Genomic DNA, 22343 nt, shown 5'->3' with positions numbered 1-22343 from the left:
ACATGCTCAGTAGGCAGTAGCAGTATTAGGGAGTCTAGCCCGGTGTCTCCTTATTGCATAGGTGCTGGCTTACTGAACAAGAAAGGCCAATATTCCAACCCAGGTCTCCTGTGTCAGAGGCAGAGCCCTTCACCAGTACACCATCCAGCCACATTTTATTCATTCTGTCATTTCAATGTACTGTAAACTTTGGGGTTACTGTTTATGCACATCTTTGAGAGGCTGTTACTGTCGGAGCTTAGTGTTCTTTACATGCAGATAGGCACCCAGTATAACAAGTTAGCACTCTTTACTTAAAGTGAACCTCCGGACTAAAAATCTACTCAGCAGAATTGAAAAGACTTGGTGTTTCTTTAACAGTTTCACAGCATCAGAACTTTGTTTTTCTTACCAAAGCATCATTTTTAGCTGCATTTTTAGCTAAGCTCCACCCATCAAAGAAAAAAAGCCCGGGCTTTTTTCCCCTGATGCTGTGCAGAACATGATGGGATTTCCTGTGTTGTTATTCATGTTGCCTTGCAACTGGGAGGGGTGCTCAGGACACAGGACAGTTGGAACTGTGGCTCATGCTCCCTACCACCTCCTTTCAACCAAAAAGATGGCTGCCATCATGAAATCAAACATTTGCCTGTTCTTTTACAAAAGTGTGGGTAAGAGATTATGTTACCTATCTATTTTAATTAACATAACTAATGTAACTTAATGACAGTATGTTTGTTTAGGCTGGAGTTCCTCTTTAAGGAAAAACACGCAGACATATATCATACACCACCATCAAGTAAGGGCTTGTTCACACCTAGGGGTTTTTGCTATTTTTTTAAGCGATTTGCAAAATTGCCCTGAAAGCGGTTGTGCAATGCTTCCCTATGAGAGAGTTCACATCTGAGCGGTTCGTTTCCCCTCCGCTAAGCAAAGCGCTGCCTGTACCGTTTTTAAGGTCATTTTGCAATAATGGAAGGTATAGGAAAAGTGCAAAACACTCACAAAATCGATTTGTGCGGCAAGTTCATTTGCGCTTTGATTAATAAATACATAGTATTTCTTCATTTCCGGTTCAAAGAGTTCACTTCCTGACTTGCGTCAGGAAGTGAAAAAACAAATTGCTCTGCAAAAGCGCTTTGAAAAGCGCTTTACACAAAATCGAAGTGTGCAGGTAAGCGCCGGGAGGAGAAAAAAAAACACACAAAAAAACAAAAATCGCTGGCGTCCGCGATTTTAGATGTGAACAAAGCCTAAGTGCAGCTGACTTAGAACAGAGTGAATACAGGAAATGACAATCCTAGAAAGTTTCAAATACGTGTTCCTAATCGGAATGAGGCCCCTAACGCACTAAAACATAACTTTTATTTGTTACGAATAAAATCAAGGATATCTATGAAACAACAGCAAAATATAAAAAGACAGATCATGCAGGTGTGTCTCTCACCAGCACTTTTGTGACATAGTAGATATATATATATATATTTAGTCTGGATGCAGGGCACTAAATAGCGGGACCAGTTCAAGTGTAATGGTCTCAATCTATATACGCGCTTCTCAGACCTATCCACATTTATGGCACAACTAGAGCAGACAGTATGGGGGTATACAACATACCCAGTGCACTAACTAGACAGACTCGACATGTTTCAGCATAACGCCTTCGTCGGGAGTGAATAAACTATACAATATATACAGTGCAGTGCATTTACATATAAACATATAACCCCCCACCCTCCATAGTATCAGACTGTCAGCATATATAGCCCCTGTCAGAGCTGAATGTTGCTTCAAATGACCAGTCTTTTATACTGTGTGAATTTCACCTGTCAATAGGTACCACCCCAATAGGTGTGAACGAGTTGCCGCACCCATATATGTCTATCATCCATATTGCAGGGTCCCCTTTATCCTCCATTCACCTGAAGTATATCCCCATCTCGAGCGCCCGGTATACTAGGCATATCTACATAGTCTCAATGTATAGACACTGTGGTTGTGGCACACCTTACCCCTTAAGATGTGGGTGCATAGCCTAGATAATGCTAAGTCCAAGCACCACAAAAGTCAATAGTTCAATGAAGTTTAAGCTAGCACACCTGCTTCAAAATGCAATCGTTCTCCTTTATTGCTCCATCAACACAAGAGTGACAATTGTTTCAGAGCCATGTTTGTCTGCACATTCAGAGGAAGGAGACCCGCCGTGGCTCCGAAACAATTGTCATTCTCGTGTTGATGGAGCAATAAAGGAGAACGATTGCATTTTGAAGCAGGTGTGCTAGCCTAAACTTCATTGAACTACATATTCTCAATGGACACAGCATTTCCCTGTTCACTTCCGGGTTACGCTCGCAACCCGGAAGTGCGTCATCGCCTGGTTTGTATTCAGTTGCCAAGCAACCGGTCTGCTCTTGTATGCGATCTCCGCTAGTTGCCTTTATGGTAAACTACTGTATAAAGTTTACTATAATGTTTTACACACAGTCACATCTTGTGGTTGTTTTACTATACTGCAGTTTAAGGTCATAATTGTTACTTGCAACAGTTACAAATGACAAAAAGTATGTAAATGCTTAGGAAATTTTCAGCTTTTATGTCATTTTCGATGCTCCTGGTTTAAAAATATATTTTCATGTTATTACCGTATATACTCGCATATAAGCCAAATTTTTGACCCCCAAAAATGTGGTCAAAAGTCCCCCCTTCGGCTTATATGCGAGTCACCAACTTAGTATGGCCGTTTGTGTGCCCAGCTTCACCTTGTACTATGCCCCCGAGTGACCAAAGAGGAGTGTAGCAGTGATGCAGGCTGCGTTCAGGATCGGAGCTAATGCCGGTGCCTGTAGGATGCTTACGTCATGTCACACATGCCTTGGGCTGGAAAGCGCACGGTGGGACAATTAACTTCTCCACTTTCTGTGGTGATGCCAGCTGCGGACACAATCGAGCTGATGCCGCCGCCTCGAACGATGATCCGGCTTCCCTACACGTGGGTGACGAGAAAGTGTGATTCAGCCAGAGAAGAGAGCGCAGAATGAGCGCTCCTCCATTCAATGCACCGTGCTCTCCTCCAATCATGTCACCGCACGCTCCTCCATTGGCTGGGCGAATCAAGTAGGTAGGAGAGCCGTCCTGTGAGAGCAGGGCAATAGTGGGAGGGACAACTCTTCTAATGATTCGGGGACTCCCTGTTAGGAGGAAGGAGTTTGTGTGGTGTGTGTGTGTGTGAAGTGTGTGGAGAGAAGAGGAGAAGGAGGAGGATGTGATTTAAATCCTCGTTTACATGCTGTATGCCAGTTATGATCCACACTGCCTTTGTGAGCTGCTACTGTGACGTAAGTCATTGTTTATATGCTGTATACCAGTCACGATCCACACTGCTTTTGTAAGCTGCTACTGAATGTCTTTTCCCCAAGTTGTAAATTCCAATCCGTGCATATGGGCTACCTGAACTCTGCTGGAGGTCATTAAAGAGAAACTCCAACCTAGAATTGAACTTTATCCCAATCAGTAGCTGATACCCCCTTTTACATGAGAAATATAATGCTTTTCACAAACAGACCATCAGGGGGCGCTGTATGACTGATTTTGTGCTGAAACCCCTCCCACAAGAAGCTCTGGGACCGTGGTACTCTGGGCAAACTGCCACAATGTAACAATGTTCACAGACAGGAAATAGCTGTTTACAGCTGTCTCTAACAGCCAAAACAGCTAGGAGCAGCTACATAACCTGCCCACAGTAAAAATGTCACCATGTAATAAATGTCAGAATGTAAATCGGGAAGAGGAAAGATTGTACCATGAGCAAACACTGACTAAATCATTTATACATAATTATGGTAAAAATGAAGCACTTTTTTTACTACATTATTTTCACTGGAGTTCCTCTTTAAGAGCTGTGGGACTTCAATTTCACATGCCGACAGCCCTCCTCCCCCTGTGACTGCACATTACAGTGATCAGCTGTTCTAAACGCAGAGACAGGCTGGGGTACAGGAGAGAGTCCCATGCAAAGCAAAATGGCAGCTTGGATAGACAAGCAGCCCCAGACAATGAAATCCAGGGTTCAAATAACACTGAGGAGCAGTATCCTTTTGCAACCTGCTTACAGTTTGCAGTATTAACGGTATATTCCATCCTATCACTATAAAGGACCATACACACTTTCAATTTTTATCTGCAGATAACTGGCCAATGCAGTATGAGGGCAACAGTAAGCAGGACAACTGTCCAGTATGTGTGTGAGCTGTTATCTGTTCTATACTGAATTGATTCTTGCATTGCACATAGGGGTGATTGTTTTATATAGGGGTGGCTGTGGTGTTTCACATGGTGGTTATTGCTGCATTTCCTACCCCCATCCCCCGGCTTATATGCGAGTCAATCATTTTTTTTATGGTTTTTGGGGTAAAAGTTGGAGGGTTGGCTTATATGCGAGTCGGTTTATATGCGAGTATATACGGTACTCCAGCTGGATAAAAATATAACCTATGGCTATATCTCAGTTACGCCTTGCAGCCAGCATGGTAAATAAAATATATAAATCTGCAAGCATTCTTGTAGAACTGCTGCTGTGATTTCAATGGACAGCTTATTCGTACAGTACACTTAAAGGAAACACAGATGAAAATAAGCTGATGAGATAAACAATTGTATCTATCCTCCTCTTCCTAAAATTGACCTTTTTACATATCCCACAGTTTTATTTTATATATAAATCTACTTTTTAAGTTTTTACTGTTTCATTGTTTCTGCTCAATGACACATTCCTTGACATATGCCAGAGCTAATGCTGGGAATACACCATGAGTTTTTCTGGCAAATAGATGTCTTGATAGATAATTTTCAACAGATCTGATCTGATTTTGATCGTTTGTCTGATTGATTTTCTCATAGAAGTGAGTGATCAGAAAAACGATTGGAAAATCAATAAAAGAATCGGAAAATCGATCAAAAAGTAAATCTGCTAAAAAAACCTCCTAAAGCTATTTATAATATGTGGATTTATGCTACCTCACTCACTGTTTGGGATTTGAAGGAAGAGCTGTGACACATCATGCTTTTGAATAAGCTTGATGTAAGTATTCATAAAGAAAAGTCCACAGAAACGTTTTTCCAACGCTGGAAGGTATTCCTCCTACAAATGATGTCACACCGGGACATAGAGACTTGGTCTCCTCTTTCAAATACACCTTCTGGTATGCTAAAGGCACCTTGGGATGGCTGGAGTGGCCTGGAAGAGTCCAATGGTTCCAACAATTGCTGATTTTAAGTCCACTGTAAATGAGGACTTACCTATTTACAAGAATATTTACGAAAATAGAGGCTCAGTTAAAAAATGTTATACAGTTTGAAAGAAATGGCCATCTGCATTTCACATCGATATCTGAAGTTCAATTTTGCATCCAATACTGTGCACGATCTGGCAGTATCGCTGCTTATGTCTACGGTGCTATTTTGGGGTGGGGGTGGGTGGGTCCAGGAAAAGACCATGGGGTTGTCTTGTTTTCTTACTCTCTGTGTCTCCCTCCCCTATTTGTTTTCTTACTTGTAACTTTGTTAAAAAAAAATCACTAAAATTGTTTTTTTTTTTTTAATAATAATAATAATAATAATACCAGTTGCCTGACTCTCCTGCTGATTCTGTGTCTCTAATACTTTTAACCACAGCCCCTCAACAAGCATGCAGATCAGTTGCTCTGACTGAAGTCAGACTGGATTAGCTGTATGCTTGTTTCAGGTGTGTGATTCAGCCACTACTGCAGCCAAAGAGATCAGCAGGACAGACAAGCAACTGGTATTGTGTAAAAGGAAACATCCTTATCGATCTCAGTCAAGGTTCCCTTTAAAGATTTCGTGGAAAAAGGGGTATCAGCTACTGATTGGAATGTAGTTCAATCTTGGGTTAAATCTCCTCTTTAACTTTTCGAAGGCTTACAATAAACCATGTACAGTTAATCATTAAAGGTATTCCTAAAACCAACGCTTGTTGGTTTGATGTCTGCATTTCTGCTCCTTGACTAGCACTGGACCATACTTCACCTGCTTCACCATAAATGTGTGCAATGAAACATAATCCTGCTCATCTTTCTCCTGCCTTGTTGTGCAGAACAGTTAATAAATCACTTATCTCATTTGCATGTTTTACATTTTTCTTAATACTCTAAAGGGTCAAGCAGCAGATATTAGAAAAAAAATGTGAAGGAAAGAAATGTTGTTCTCTTAAAGGAATACTGTAGGGGGGTCGGGGGAAAATGAGTTGAACTTACCCGCGGCTTGTAACGGTCCCCCGCAGACATCCTGTGCCCACGCAGCCACTCACCGATGCTCCGGCCCCGCCTCTGGCTCACTTCTGGAATTTCCGACTTTAAAGTCAGAAAACCCCTGCGCCTGCGTTGCCGTGTCCTCGTTCCTGCTGATGTCACCAGGAGTGCATAGCACAAGCCCAGTATGGTCTGGGCCTGTGCAGTATGCTCCTGGTGACATCAGGGGAAGCGAGGACACGGCAACGCAGGCGCAGGGGTTTTTACAGAAGTGAACCGGAGGCGGGGCCGGAGCATCGGTGAGCGGCTGCATGGGCACAGGATGCCTGCGGGGGACCATTAGTAGCCCCGGGTAAGTTCAACTCATTTTCCCCCGACCCCCTACAGTATCCCTTTAAGTGCACGGTACAGCTGTATAACTTGGCTGGTATTCTAAATGAGGCATGTTGATATGAATAGAGAAAGTATAGAAGTAGAAAGTGGGAGTGAGATGTATACTAGAGCACGGATGTGCTCTGATCGACCTGGCAGCACACCGGCTACTATAATCCAGAAAGCAATGATGATCGGCACTATCCTGAATATTAACATAGCTCTTTGATTTCTAAAAGAGGAAGTATACTGAATATACTGAAGTTTTAAGAATAAAATTGCTTATTTTGTACAATACTAATTTATAGATTATATAGTCCATCTTTGTCCATTGCACAATCTTCCCTTACCCCGATTTACATTTTTAATGTATACTAATTCTTAACCTCCTTAGCAGTATGCCCAACACTGTGTCGGGCATACCGCTCTCTGTCCTCAGGAGTCCCCCATAATTAAATAATTTGCTGCAGTGGCTGTAAAACCTTTAGCTAGCACTAGGCTAGCTAGTAAAGTTGTCCGGCACCAGTGATGCTCATCCGGATTCCAGATATACGGGTAACCGGATATCTGAACTTTTTTTACGCTATCCGATTTGGATTCGGATCCCGGATATTTAAAAAAAATCTGGCTAGCTATCTGCGGATCTTTGGGTGCATAACGCGGATATCCGTGGATATTGGGGATATCCGGATCCGAAATACTGTAACTAAGGAGATGACGTCCTGGAGCCAATCAGAGGGCTCCCAGCAGAAGCCCTAGCAACCAATCACAGAGGGGAACCCTGGCCAGCCCCACCTGACCTCATTGAGACAATCAGAGGGCTCCCAGCCTAAATCCTGGCACCCAATCACAGAAAGGAACACTGGCCAGCCCCCCTGCATAATAAGGAGGGCTGCCATGATGAGACATATCATCTTAGCTTGCTGAATCGTCACTGAGAGACATGCTCCAGTGCTGGTGGCCTACCAAGGGCTGTACACAGTTATAAACCTAAAGCTGTTCAGTGATTAACCCCTTCACTACTATCACTACACTATTGTTAAATCGTTAATTAGCTTGATTGATGTCATAGTGTGACAGTCAGAGAGTGTGCTCCAGTGCTGCTGGGCCAAGGGCTGTACACAGTGATAAGCTGTTCAGTGATTAACCCCTTCACTATCACTACACTATTGTCAAATCATTAATTAGCTTGATGTCATTTGTGTGACAATCAGAGTGTGTGCTGCACGCAGCTGCTATGTGTCTGTGTGTGTGCTGTGCACAGACCAGGCCAGCTGCTGCCTGCTGGCCAGCTATTAGCCTTAGGTATAGGTTAGGTTAGGGATGAGGGGGATAGGATTACTGTGTTATTGTGTAGTTAGTACTGTAATACTGCAGTCAGTGTGCTAGTAGTTGTTAGAGTAGTAGTACTTCTTTGTTAGCTTTCTACAGAACTGCTGTGCTGTGAGCAGTGCCAGTGTGACAGTTAGTGTGCAGAGTCTTCTCCTCTGCTTTCTGACTGTCACTTGGCACGTGTCACGTGGCACTTGCCACGTGGCACTTGGCACGTGTCATGTGTCACATGGCACTTGCCACGTGCCACATGGCACTTGCCACGTGCCACATGGCACTTGGCACGTGTCACGTGGCACTTGCCACTTGGCACTTATCACATGGCACTTGCCAAGTGCCAAGTGTCACGTGGCAAGTGCCACGTGACATGTGCCAAGTGCCGAGTGACACGTGCTAAATGCCAATTGCCACGTGCCACGTCCAGCATGCTCCTGGCACACGTTACACCTGCTGCTGCTGCATTGCCCTCCTCCTGCTGCCTGTGCAGCTCCCACCGCTAGAGTTGGGCCGAACCTCCGATTTTAGGTTCGCGAACCTGGTTCGCGAACTTCCGCGGAAGGTTCGGTTCGCGTTAAAGTTCGCGAACCGCAATAGACTTCAATGGGGATGCGAACTTTGAAAAAAAAAATAATTATGCTGGCCACAAAAGTGATGGAAAAGATGTTTCAAGGGGTCTAACACCTGGAGGGGGGCATGGCGGAGTGGGATACATGCCAAAAGTCCCGGTGAAAAATCTGGATGTGACGCAAAGCAGCGTTTTAAGGGCAGAAATCACATTGAATGCTAAATGACAGGCCTAAAGTGCTTTAAAACATCTTGCATGTGTATACATCAATCAGGTAGTGTAATTAAGGTACTGCTTCACACTGACACACCAAACTCACCGTGTAACGCACCGCAAACAGCTGTTTGTGTAGTGACGGCCGTGATGGACTGGTGCGCACCATGGCGAGAGTGCAGGTTTTGGTGGCTTTACAGCCCATATGGTCGCCTGGCTGATGTAGCTGAATGACAGAACAGTGACTGTCCAGCAGATCAAATTTGGTCTGACCACAATGAGGCAACGACCTTATTATCGTGGGTGTGCCCCCTGAGACACTCATCTAGGCGCCGGTCATTGCTTCATTGTGATACGCAAGCCCCTTCACCACGGCAAGGTAATGATCACGAAGGGGAATGGGCGCATGTACATGCCTTTTCTTTTGTTGTTGCAGCTGCCCGCAGTGCAGCCAGAAAAATTAGGCAGTCATGTACACGCACCAGAAAAATTATTACAGCGGCCGCTGCTAGCAGCGGCCTAAAAAATTCAGCAATCCGCCTGGAGTCCCGGACCCTGTTGGTGGTGGCGGAGAAGGTAGTCAAGCGGCCTGCAGGCAGACATGCTGTGTGGAGGGACTGGGAGCGACTTAGTCTTCTTGGGGCAGGCCAGGCAGCCAGTCACAGGTATGCAGTGGTGGGTTCAATGAACAGGTATACAGTGGCGGGTCCACTGAACAGAACAGGTATGCAGTGGCAGGTTCACTGAACAGGTATGCAGTGGTGGGTTCACAGCACAGGTATGCAGTGGTGGGTTCACAGAACAGGTATGCAGTGGTGGGTTCACAGCACAGGTATGCAGTGGTGGGTTCAATGAACAGGTATACAGTGGCGGGTCCACTGAACAGAACAGGTATGCAGTGGCAGGTTCACTGAACAGGTATGCAGTGGTGGGTTCACAGCACAGGTATGCAGTGGTGGGTTCACAGAACAGGTATGCAGTGGTGGGTTCACAGCACAGGTATGCAGTGGTGGGTTCAATGAACAGGTATACAGTGGCGGGTCCACTGAACAGAACAGGTATGCAGTGGCAGGTTCACTGAACAGGTATGCAGTGGTGGGTTCACAGCACAGGTATGCAGTGGTGGGTTCACTGAACAGGTATGCAGTGGTGGGTTCACAGCACAGGTATGCAGTGGTGGGTTCACAGCACAGGTATGCAGTGGTGGGTTCACAGAACAGGTATGCAGCCAGACAGGAACAAGTTAAGCCTAACTAATCTTTCCCTGAGAGACAGTCTGCAGCAGCTCGCCCTACTCTCACTAACGCAGGCAGCACACGAGTGACCGTAATGGCCGCCGCTGCCTGCCTTATATAAGGGGGGGTGGGGCTCCAGGGGCTAGTGTAGCCTAATTGGCTACACTGGGCCTGCTGACTGTGATGTAGAGGGTCAAAGTTGACCCTCCATGTGCATTATGGGGCGAACCGAACTTCCGCAAAGGTTCGCCTGCGGGACGCGAACGCGAACCACTGAAGTTCGCATGGAACCGTTCGCAGGCGAACCGTTCGGCCCAACTCTACCCACCGCCAGGCCAGGGTGCCACAGGCCACTGATACCACCTATATTTAACCCAAAACACAATTGCTGTGTAATTTTTTGGAGGTGTCTTCTCTGAAAACTGTCATGCCCCAGTTGTGCGGTTGGACTTTGGACACAATGTGGGCTACACGACCGCTGTCTGGAACCTAGGCCTAATGTTAATTGACAGCCATTTTTTTTTGGGGGGGGGGGATTTTAAGTCCCCACATCATCAATTATTGTTCCCCTTTAAAAAATAATGATGCCTCATTTACCCTAAAAAACGTTTTAAAAGTAATTTAAAGGGCAGGTTTTTCTATCTGGATATCCAAATCCACCCGGATAGCCCGGATAATGCGTTCGGATATCCGCATGACCGCGGATATCTGAACGATTGGATTCAGATATCCGATCCAGATCCGGATATCTGGGTATCCGGATCCGGATCAATTCGGATTTTGAAAACTGGTATCCGAGCACCCCTGTTTGGCACCCCCGATCACCTGGGATCCCCCCCCCCCCGATCCCCTCGTTTATACATTATCCAGCCTGGATCCAGCGATCGCACACCTCCCCGCACAGCTCTGGTCTCTTTCTATAGGTTGCATACTGTCCTTGACTTGTAAAATATATATATATATATACAGTGGGTTGCAAAAGTATTCGGCCCCCTCGACGTTTTCCACATTTTGTCACATTACTGCCACAAACATGCATCAATTTTATTGGAATTCCACGTGAAAGACCAATACAAAATGGTGTACATGTGAGAAGTGGATCGAAAATCATACATCATTCCAAACATTTTTTACAAATAAATAACTGCAAAGTGGGGTGTGCATAATTATTCGGCCCCCTGAGTCAATACTTTGTAGAACCACCTTTTGCTGCAATTACAGCTGCCAGTCTTTTAGGGTATGTCTCTACCAGCTTTGCACATCTAGAGACTGAAATCCTTGCCCATTCTTCTTTGCAAAACAGCTCCAGCTCAGTCAGATTAGATGGACAGCGTTTGTGAATAGCAGTTTTCAGATCTTGCCACAGATTCTCGATTGGATTTCGATCTGGACTTTGACTGGGCCATTCTAACACATAGATATGTTTTGTTTTAAACCATTCCATTGTTGCCCTGGCTTTATGTTTAGGGTCATTGTCCTGCTGGAAGGTGAACCTCCGCCCCAGTCTCAAGTCTTTTGCAGTCTCCAAGAGGTTTTCTTCCAAGTTTGCCCTGTACTTGGCTCCATCCATCTTCCCATCAACTCTGACCAGCTTCCCTATCCCTGCTGAAGAGATGCACCCCCCGAGAATGATGCTGCCACCACCATATTTGACAGTGGGGATGGTGTGTTCAGAGTGATGTGCAGTGTTAGTTTTCAGCCACACATAGCGTTTTGCATTTTGGCCAAAAAGTTCAATTTTGGTCTCATCTCACGGTCACCAGAGCACCTTCTTCCACATGGTTGCTGTGTTCCCCACATGGCTTGTGGCAAACTGCAAACAGGACTTCTTATGCTTTCTGTTAACAATGCCTTTCTTCTTGCCACTCTTCCATAAAGGCCAACTTTGTACAGTGCATGACTAATAGTTGTCCTATGGACAAAGTCTCCCACCTGAGCTGTAGATCTCTGCAGCTCGTCCAGAGTCACCACGGGCCTCTTGACTGCATTTCTGATCAGCGCTCTCCTTGTTCGGCCTGTGAGTTTAGGTGGATGGCCTTGTCTTGGTAGATTACACACAGGTGCACTCTATTTAGTCATTAGCACTCATCAGACAATGTCTATAGGCAACTGACTGCACTCAGATCAAAGGGGGCCGAATAATTATGCACACACCACTTTGCAGTTATTTATTTGTAAAAAATGTTTGGAATCATGTATGATTTTCGTTCCACTTCTCATGTGTACACCGCTTTGTGTTGGTCTTTCACGTGGAATTCCAATAAAATTGATTCATGTTTGTGGCAGTATTATGACAGAATGTGGAAAACTTCAAGGGGGCCGAATACTTTTGCAATCCACTGTATATATATATATATATATATATATATATAAATATATATATATATATATATATATATATATATATATATATATATATATACACGCTTCAAAATTGAACAGATAGCGCAATTGGCACTGCTGAAGATATTTGTTACCATAAACAAATTGCAAACAGACTTTGTTTAGCACATTGAAGATTCATGTGGTGGGTACACATACCGGGGCTCCGGAGCTAGTCTCCAGCAGTGGGTGCAGGCACAAAAATCCTGCACCCACAGTAAAGGTGATTACCTCCAGTGGATTAACTAATGGTTTATGTCTTTATTTGGCTGATATGATGCTACCTACACCTTACTGGGGTCCTAGGGTATCTCAATTGAGTAAAGTTGATGGTGAAATCAAATGCTAAAATACAGTAACTAAAAATAATGGAGCATGCAGGGCCGGATTTACCATAAGGCACTGTAGACACGTGCCTACAGGCGCCTGATGATGGAAAGGCGGCTCACTCCCCTCCCCTAGTGCCTCTCTCCCTCCTTCCCTATGCAGAGTCCCGATGACAAGAGTGTAAATGTTACTCACCCCGCTCTCACCATTCCACTGATGAGATCTCCCTTAAGTTGAGGGCATCACTAGCTACTCAATACTGAGTGTACCTGGCTACCTAATGCTAAGGGACACCTGTAGCTACCTATGATGGGCAAGGGAAGTAGGGGAGAGCTACCAGCTGGGACAGCCAGCACACTTGTGGTGCAGTTAGAAGAGGGTTTGTAGGTTCATGGAGGGTGAAGTCTAGAGTGCCTGGACATCTGTACCTATAGGCTCCTGTTATGTAAATCCGGGCCTGGGAGCATGTGCGCGTGTTCTAATGTTCTTACCATATCTGTGTTGGTTTTCATCCCCTCTTTAAGAACAAGAACACAGATCAATTAGTGCTCGCTTGGCTGGTCAAACTGTATGTGAATTTCTGTGTTTGGTATAATGTAGTAATTAGATATGGATTGCAAATTTATAAAGTTTACAGATATAAAGTTTACAGATGTTTAATGATTGTTGCAGGGGACTGTTTTAGGAAGGTTTCATGTACAACAGACATGTTGCTTGGCTACAGCTGAGCAGCCTTTTCTGTTCTATGGAGACAGGAGGGGAGGGGTCTAATTGGGAGGGGCAGAGCAACACTGCTCACTGGTGTTGGTCAGTTAGTGATCAAAACACAAATAGACAGACTCACGATACTGACATATACTTGCTGAAATATTTGTTCTCTTGTCCTTAGGTGTAATATTTGGGTCTCTGTTTGGCTGTCTCCTACGGTTACTTCCACCTCTGGATGGGAATATACTTATCCTGATATCTTTTCCTGGAGATATTCTTATGCGCATGTTGAAAATGTTAATATTACCCCTCATCATCTCCAGTTTAATATCTGGTAAGTAGCTAAACAAAAAGTTAAATATCATTTGTTGAATTTAGAGGATGTTGATCTTTTATTTTATACTTTAAGGAGAAATATTGTATAGAGACCATCTATACTCCTTATTAAGATGCCAGTTACCTGGATATCTCTTTGACTTGCTGATATTTTACAAACAGTGGCACCACAACCAAATATGAGCGAGACACTGGTTAGTATCCAAACGTTCAAACACAATTTATTGGTACGAAGGCCAAAAGAAAGTTAAAACAAAAACTCACATAGTGGGTCCTGTATGACATGGACCCAAAAAAAAATACAACCACCTTAATGCACTATTCAGTGCCAATAAACGTTGGATAAACTTGGAGATGCCCTCTCTCTAGTTGCTCCAACCAGTTTTGGCTCTCTGCGGTAAGAGACCCCTGATGACGGTAAAGAGCCTAAACTGAGAAACTAGAGAGTACCACTATCTGTGTTGGAGCACTGGGTGTCTGCAAGTTTAAGCATTAGATGACTTTATTGGAGCAACTAGAGTGGGTTGCGGTACCACTATCTGTGATGGAGCACTGGGTGTCTGCAAGTATAACCATTAGATGACCGTCTAAAGTTTACTGCAAAGAGGACTATCTGCATAGGGTTGAATCATCTGTTGTTCTATCAGTGGAATAGAGGTCTGTAATGATCTGCTCTGCTGTCTGCACAGGCAGACAGCTTTTTGACCATTTTTTAGGCCTGAGTGCTGCAGGTCTCTGGAAAAGAGACCTGTCTTCACTCTGTGAGTTTCAGAGCTGCTTTTCTGGTGAGGAATTTGCATCCACTTGTCATGCAAATTGCTTAGCTGCTTCCTTTGATGGCTTTCAGTATAAATGCCATTTCCTCCCAGAATTCCCTGCTGGTCATGATGGTTTGTTCCTGCTAACTTGCCTGGAGTCTCAGCCCTTTGCTCATAGTAGGCTATTATTGCTAGCTTAGAGTAGTTACCCTTTGGGAGTGCTCCTTGCATTCCTATTTAGTGCAGTCAGGTTGTGTTATATTTGTACTGCCTATTCTGTCTTGTCTTGTCCTTGCGATTGCACTGTCGCCAGCGGTTGGCGGTAGTGAATCATTTTGTCTTGCCGTTGTGCTTATTCTTTCGCCAGCGGCGGCGGACAGAATATCGCTCTGTCTGTTTGGATTGCACTCGCCCTAGCGTTAGAGGCGGTGGATCTCTCTGTATTCTGTCTTGGAGTTTAACCTCAGCTGCGGTTGCTGCTGGTTACTCCTTCTGTCTGTCTTGTTGTGAAGATCGCACTCGCTCTTGCGGAAGAGCAGTGGATCCTTTCTCACTCGTTCCTGTTGTCTGTCTATCTGTCGGTCTGGAGTAAACGCTTGCTGTTGCCTGAGGTAAGGCAACCGATTAGCAAGCGTTTCTGTTATTTGTTTGTTTGTGCTTCCTGTGTTCTTTTGTTAGTCAGGGTTGGCGCGTTTTGTCTCTGTTGCGCTTTTTGTGCGGAGACCGCGCCATTAAGGTGTTTTGTCGCTGTTGCGCTTCTCGTGCGGCGACCGCGTTTAGCGAGTGCGTTTGTTATTTTCCTTGGTGTTCTGGTTGTTATTGTTTGCTGTGCATTGCTTCCCCTCGTACAATTCCTATCTGGCATCCGTGGCAGTGCAGAGGGTTTATTCCTCTGCACTCCACAGCTCCATCTGCTGGTGGGAATTCCCTTCTACCGGTGCGTTGCACCAAAGCTGGGATTTGTTATTCAGACGCTTGTGGAGGATTTCCGCAGTGTCAGCGCTCAGCTTGTGCGCTGACCTCGGAGATAATTCCCAAATCGTTACAAGGTCCTTGAGTGTAATAGTGACATCATTTGAGCTTGGGAAGCACTTGTATTGATTCTTTCTTTTTGCATACCATAGTGCTCTGGTATATAATGCAGGACTGGATTTAAACAAAGGCCACATAGGCAATGGCCTAGGGCAGCTGCTGTACATTGCACAAGAGGATGACTTGAAATGGAAGAGGATTGCTGCATATGAAGGAGAGGGATGAAAATGGAATAGGGAGGCTCCCAATGAGGAGTAAAATATGAAAGAGAGGAGTTGCTTCCTAAGTTAACTGAACATAAAAAAATGGGGGCAGCCGTACATGGATGTAAGACATGAAAATGGGGGCGGGCCCATGGAATGGGATAAGGGTCTGCTGAACATTGTGGAGACTGCTATATTAGGAAAATGTCCAGATCCAACCTTGATTTGTGGTGTAAAAACACAATTAGGCCCAATCTAATTAAAATTTTCTCCTAAGTTTCCTCCTAGGAGGTAATTTTCATCTTCTGTTTAAAATAACTTTTCAGAACTATACATTTGAAAAAGTATCAAAAGGAGGTAAAAAAAGACTGTCAAAATTATCTTGCATGCTGGCGGTCACCAGTTAGCAGCTACCACTATTCCAGCAGTAGTAACAGCCACTAATTAGCAGCCTCCACTAGAGGCCTGCATCGGGTCGGGTACCCACGGGTTACTCGGAATGCGGGTTGGGTACTCACTTTGATTTTAATTGGGTTGCGAGTTGTAGCTGTCACTATGCCGTAGTAGTAGCAGATACTGATTAGCAGCTGTCACAATGCCAGTAGTAGTAGCAGATACTGATTAGCAGCTTTCACTATGCAATAGTAGTAGCAGACATCGATTAGCAGCTGTCACTATGCCAGTAGTAGTAGCAGACACTGATTAGCAGCTGTCACTATGCCAGTAGTAGTAGCAGACACTGATTAGCAGCTGTCACTATGCCAGTAGTAGTAGCAGACACTGATTAGCAGCTGTCAGTATGCCAGTAGTAGTAGCAGACACTGATTAGCAGCTGTCACTATGCCAGTAGTAGTAGCAGACACTGATTAGCAGCCACCACTAAGCCAGAAACACGTGTTACGGAGATGTGAACATTTGGCGCGATGCGTCACGACTTGAAAAGGTTGGGTACCACTGATGTAGGAGAAAACAGGAGAAAACATGAATTGTGCTGTGCATTTTATAGTCCAAATTGCTCTACCATGTAAACTATGCTATACATAGTATATTATAAATTCTGTCTCTGTGCACTTCCTGCTGTATTTTGCTGTACATACCCCAAACTGCTGTAATTCCAGTATCCAGTAAATACCCAGGAAGGGAAAAAGTAACTTGGATTTATGCCTTATTCACAAAGCTGTACTCTTTCATATTGTGAACCTATAGTTTAGTACATCACTGTTGCAATGATCACTTGACAGCCAGGATGTTATCTCACCCTGCTGGGACAGGGATGCCACCAGGAAGTGCAGGGAACCAAAGACTGCTGCAGCTCTATACACATCAGAGGCTATGGTCAGCTCAATTGTAATGAATAGAAAATAGTGCATGCATTTCCCTGTTCATCAATAGGCATTGCACTGCATCAGTGGCCACTGCACTATACAGTCTGTGCAATATATGTTTTGCAGCAGTGCAGTTCACAGCTCAGCACAATGCGAAAATTGGGACTTAGCAAAATATTTTAAAAAAATGAAAATAATGTACCTCTCCTCCAGAGATTTATCAATCCCTCCATCAGGGGCGTAACTAGGCCCCACCGGGCCCCCCTGCAGAACTTCCTGTTATACAGGAAGTCTCGTCAGAGAGTAGCGAGAGGAACGCACGCTGGAGCGCACGGAAGGTATGTATCTGTCCGCTGCCCGCCGCTGCCCGGACTCACCTGAGGTGAGGGAGGGGGGGGGACCGTCCTCCCTCCCCACCGAATGTGGCCATGGCTTTCCCCTCATGCTGTGTCCCCTCCAACCCCCACAAAACGGCCCTGAGCGGGCCCCAGGGGGCCGGGAGCAGGGGGCCTGCCCCCCACGGGAGCAGGGGCAGCAGGCCCTATTGTTACGCCAATGCCCTTCATCAAAGAGGAACATTAGCAAAAAAGGGAAAAAAATAAATCAATACATTGCAAATAGAGATGGCTCGAATCTCTTGATTTTCGGTTTGCGAACCTCGAACGCGAACTTCCGCAGCAGGTTCAGTTTGCGCAAACTTTTGCGAACCGCAATAGACTTCAATGGGGAGGCGAACTTTGAAAACTAGAAACATTTATGCTGGGCACAAAAGTGATGGAAAAGATGTTTCAAGGGGTCTAACATCTAAATCTTTGCATGGCGGAGTGGGATACACGCCAAAAGTCTCGGGGAAAAATCTGGATTTGACGCACAGCAGCATTTTAAGGGCAGAAATCACACTGCATGCTAAATTGAAGGCCTAAAGTGCTTTAAAATATCTTGCATGTGTATACATCAATCAGGGAGTTAGCTACCTATGATGGGCAAGGGAAGTAGGGGAGAGCTAACAGCTGGGACAGCCAGCACACTTGTGGTGCAGTTAGAAGAGGGTTTGTAGGTTCATGGAGGGTGAAGTCTAGAGTGCCTGGACATCTGCGCCTCTAGGCTCCTGTTATGTAAATCCGGGCCTGGCAGCATGTGCGCGTGTTCTTATGTTCTTACCATATCTGTGTTGGTTTTCATCCTCTCTTTAGAGATGGCCTGAACCTCCAATTTTCGATTCGCGAACCGAACCTTGGGCAGGTGAACTTTGGCGAACTTTGAAAACTAGAAAAAATTATGCTGGCCACAAAAGTGATGAAAAAGATGTTTCAAGGGGTCAAACATCTGAGTTTTTGCATGGATGAGTGTGATAGACGCCAAAAGTCCCGGGGAAAAATCTGGATTTGATGCACAGCAGTGTTTTAAGGGCAGAAATCACATTGCATACTAAATTGGAGGCCTAAAGTGCTTTAAAACATCTTGCATGTGCATACATCAATCAGGGAGTGTAATTAGAGTACTGCTTCACACAGACAGGACAAACTTACTGTGTAACGCACTGCAAACAGCTGTTTGTGTAGTGGACTGGTGCGCACCATGGCGAGAGTGCAGGCCATGGCGGTTTTCAAGCCCATATGGTCGCTGGGCTGAGGTAGCTCAATGACAGAACAACAGTGACTGTCCAGCTGATCGAATTTGGTCTGTCCACAATGAAGCAATGACCTTGGGTGTGAGACACTCAGATAGCCGACGGTCATGGCTTCATTGTGATACGCAAGCCCCTTCACCGCGGCAAGGTAATGATCACGAAGGGGAATTCACACATGTACATGCCTTTTTGTTTTTTTGTTGCAGCTGCAGTGCAGCCAGAAAAATTAGGCATGCATGTACACGCACCAGAAAAATTATTATAGCGGCCGCTGCTAGGAGCGGCCTTAAAAATTCAGGAATCCGCCTGGAGTCCTGGACCCTGTTGGTGGTGGCGGAGAAGGCAGTCAAGCGGCCTGAAGGCAGAGATGCTGTGTGGGGAGTGACTTAGTCTTGGGGCAGGCAGCCAGTCATACGGTGTGCAGGCAGAGATGCTGTGTGTGGGGACTGACTTAGTCTTCGGGCGGGCAGTAGCCCTCCGGGATCCATGCCTCATTCATTTTGATAAAGGTGCGGTACTAAACACTTTTGTGACCTAGTCGACTTCTCTTCTCAGTGACAATGCCTCCAGCTGCGGTGAAGGTCCTTTCTGACAGGACGCTTGAGGCAGTGCAAGACAGAAGTTGGATGGCAAATTGTGACAGCTCTGGCCACAGGTGAAGCCTGCGCACCCAGTAGTCCAAGGGTTCATCGCTGCTCACAGTGTCTACATCCACACTTAAGGCCAGGTAGTCGGCTACCTGCCAGTCGAGGCATTGGTGGAGGGTAGATCCAAAAGGGCTAAGGCGAGACGTTGGACTAAAGAATGTCCGCATATCCGACATTACCATGAGATCACTAGAGCGTCCTGTCCTTGCCTGCGTGGACATGGGAGAAGGATTACTGGCAGTGGTACCTTTATTCCGTTGTGCTGGGACATCACCCTTAAACGCACTGTAAAGCATAGTTGCCGGCTTGTTCTGCAAGTGCTGCATCCTTTCTGCCTTCTGGTTATTTGGAAACATCTCCACCACTTTGTGCTTATACCGAGGGTGTAGTAGCGTGACCACCCAGTACAGCTCATTCCCCTTGAGTTTTTTTATACGGGGTCCCTCAAATGGCTGGACAGCATGAAAGACGCCATCTGCACAAATTTGGATGCAGACGTACTATCCATCTCCTCTTGCTCTTCCTCAGTGATGTCAGGTAAGTTCTCCTCCTCCCCCAGCCACGAACAATACCACGGGAAAGTTGAGCAGCACAAGCCCCCTGTGACGCCTGCTGTGGTTGTTGTTCTGCCTCCTCCTCCTCAAAAAAAAACCCACCTTCCTCATCTGACTCCTCTTCCCCACAGGACTCTTCCTCCTCCTCCTCCCCCCTCTGTGCTGCTGCAGGTGTTGAGGAAACATCTGGTTATGATGAGAATTGATCCCACAACTCTTCCTCCTGTTACTGTTCCTGTTCACGCTCCTCCACAGCTTGATCCACCACTCTACGCACGGCACGCTCCAAGAAAGCATATGGGATCAAGTCGCTGATGGCGCCTTCACTGCGACTCACCAGGTTTGTCACCTCCTCAAATGGCCGCATGAGCCTGCAGGCATTTCGCATGAGTGTCCAGTACTTCGGCCAGAACATCCCCATATCCCCAGAGCATGTCCTTTGACTGTAGTTGTAGAGATACTTCTTGATGGCTTTCTCCTGTTGTAGCAGGCAGTTGAATATCAGGAGCATTGAATTCCAGCTAGTCGTGCTATCGCAAATCAAGCGTCTCACCGGCAAGTTGTTTCTCTGCTGAATATTGGCAAAGCGTGTTATGGCCGTGTAAGACTGCCTGAAATGCCCACACACCTTTCTGGACTGCTTCAGGACGTCCTGTAAACCTGGGTACTTACACACAAATCTCTGAATTATTAGATTCAGCACATGTGCCATGCAGGGTACATGTGTCAACTTTCCCAAATTCAAAGCCGAAATGAGATTGCTGCCGTTGTCACACACCACGTTGCCAATCTCTACCAAAGTGAGAGGCAGAGTGGAGGAGGGTGGCTGCGATTGTAAAGGTGCAAGGGAGAAAGCGGCTGAAGATGATGCACCTGAAGGAGGAAGAGGAGAAGGAGGGTGGCTTTGCTTTTGTGTGCTGCTTTTCTTCAGGTGGTCTTCCCATTGCAGTTTGTGCCTTTTCTCCATGTGCCTTCGTAAGGCAGTTGTCCCTACACGGGTGTTGGCCTTTCCACGGCTCAGACACACTAAAAAATGTCCAAACCGCTGAGCCCCCCTGGGGTGATGGCAGTATGGTGGCGTCAGCAGCTGACGTTGAAGGGCATGTTGGCTGGCTGTCCATAGGTGGCGATACATGGCGCTGGACACTGCCACCAGCTGTTTCTGATGACGATCTCCCCCTGCTTCTTTCAGGAACTCATCTCCTCCTACTCCTCTCTGACCCTTCCTCTGAACTGTGTGCCTGTTCATCTCCTCTATTGGGAACCCACGTGGCATCTGTATCATCATAATCATCATCATCATAATCATAATCATCCTCCCCAGCTTTGCTTGCATCAGACACCTCCAAAACTGCACCAACAGCAGGTATTTCATCATTCTCCTCCTCACACCTTACGTCCATAGTGTTGCTTAACTCATTAATATGAGGTGGTGTAACTTGCTTAGCGCCTTCATCTTGTTGTAACAATAATGGCTGTGAATCAGTGAATTCCCCACCAAATAACTCCTGTGAAGTGTCAAATGCAGTGGTTGTGGTGCTTGCAGTAGCGCTGGTGGCTGCGGAAGATGAGGTGTTCTGTGTTAAATAGTCAATTACGCCCTGACAATCTTGGGAGTTGATGGGATGTGCCTTCTTCTGAGCACTGTACTTTGGTCTAGGGCCGCACAAAATCACATCAGCACAACCTCGAACAGACCTGCAGGGTGGCCTGTCTCTGGGTCTGCCTCTGCCTGTTGTTTTGTCCATATCGGGGGGGATGAAGTGAAAGGTATGCACTGACTTGACTAATACAATGTGCAGTCACACAGGTGCAGTGAAAGATATGCATTGACTGGTATTACAATACAATGTGCAGCTGTCACACAGGTGCAGTTAACAGGTATTCACAGACTGGTATATTAACCTATTTTGGTTCCTGGACGTAGAAACTACGTCCAGGAACCATGCGCGCTACCGCGCGATCCCGCGGCCGATCGCGTGCGTGCACGCGCGCTCCCGGCCCGCTGTTCGTTAGCCAGGCAATCAGTGAATCGGGCTATGGTGCCCGATCACTGATTCCTCTCCCCCGCTGAAAAAGCGACAGCTTCTCTCGGAAGCTGCGCCTTTTATGGCTGTTCCCTCCCCGATGCGTCACTCTAAGCGTGTGTTACGCTTAGAGTGAAGTCATGTAAACAAAAAGTGAAAATTGAAAATTTAAATCAACACACAATGACATTAAAAAAATATGGTTTACATCCCACCCTCCCTATATTTCTATATTTTTTTTATTTTAAACTTGTAAATAGTGATAGATGCAAAATGGAAAAAATGCACCTTTATTTCCAAATAAAATATTGTCGCCATACATTGTGATAGGGACATAATTTTAACGGTGTAATAACCGGGACATATGGGCAAATACAATACGTGAGTTTTAATTATGGAGGCATGTATTATTTTAAAACTATAATGGCTGAAAACTGAGAAATAATGATTTTTTT

The 22343-nt window shown here is 45.6% G+C and overlaps 1 protein-coding gene across 1 annotated transcript in view; it reads left to right on the top strand.

The window, feature by feature from the left end:
- LOC137521645 (excitatory amino acid transporter 2-like) overlaps window positions 1-22343 on the top strand; it is a 184302-nt gene that overhangs the window by 130802 nt on the left and 31157 nt on the right. The window contains exon 3 of the mRNA XM_068241162.1: window positions 13558-13710. Within this exon, the coding sequence (XP_068097263.1) occupies window positions 13558-13710 (153 nt within the window). The remainder of the gene's footprint in view (window positions 1-13557; window positions 13711-22343) is intronic.

This window comes from Hyperolius riggenbachi, chromosome 6 (assembly GCF_040937935.1).
Source record: "Hyperolius riggenbachi isolate aHypRig1 chromosome 6, aHypRig1.pri, whole genome shotgun sequence".
NCBI lineage: Eukaryota > Metazoa > Chordata > Amphibia > Anura > Hyperoliidae > Hyperolius > Hyperolius riggenbachi.
This window is presented reverse-complemented; position numbering and strand designations above follow the sequence as displayed.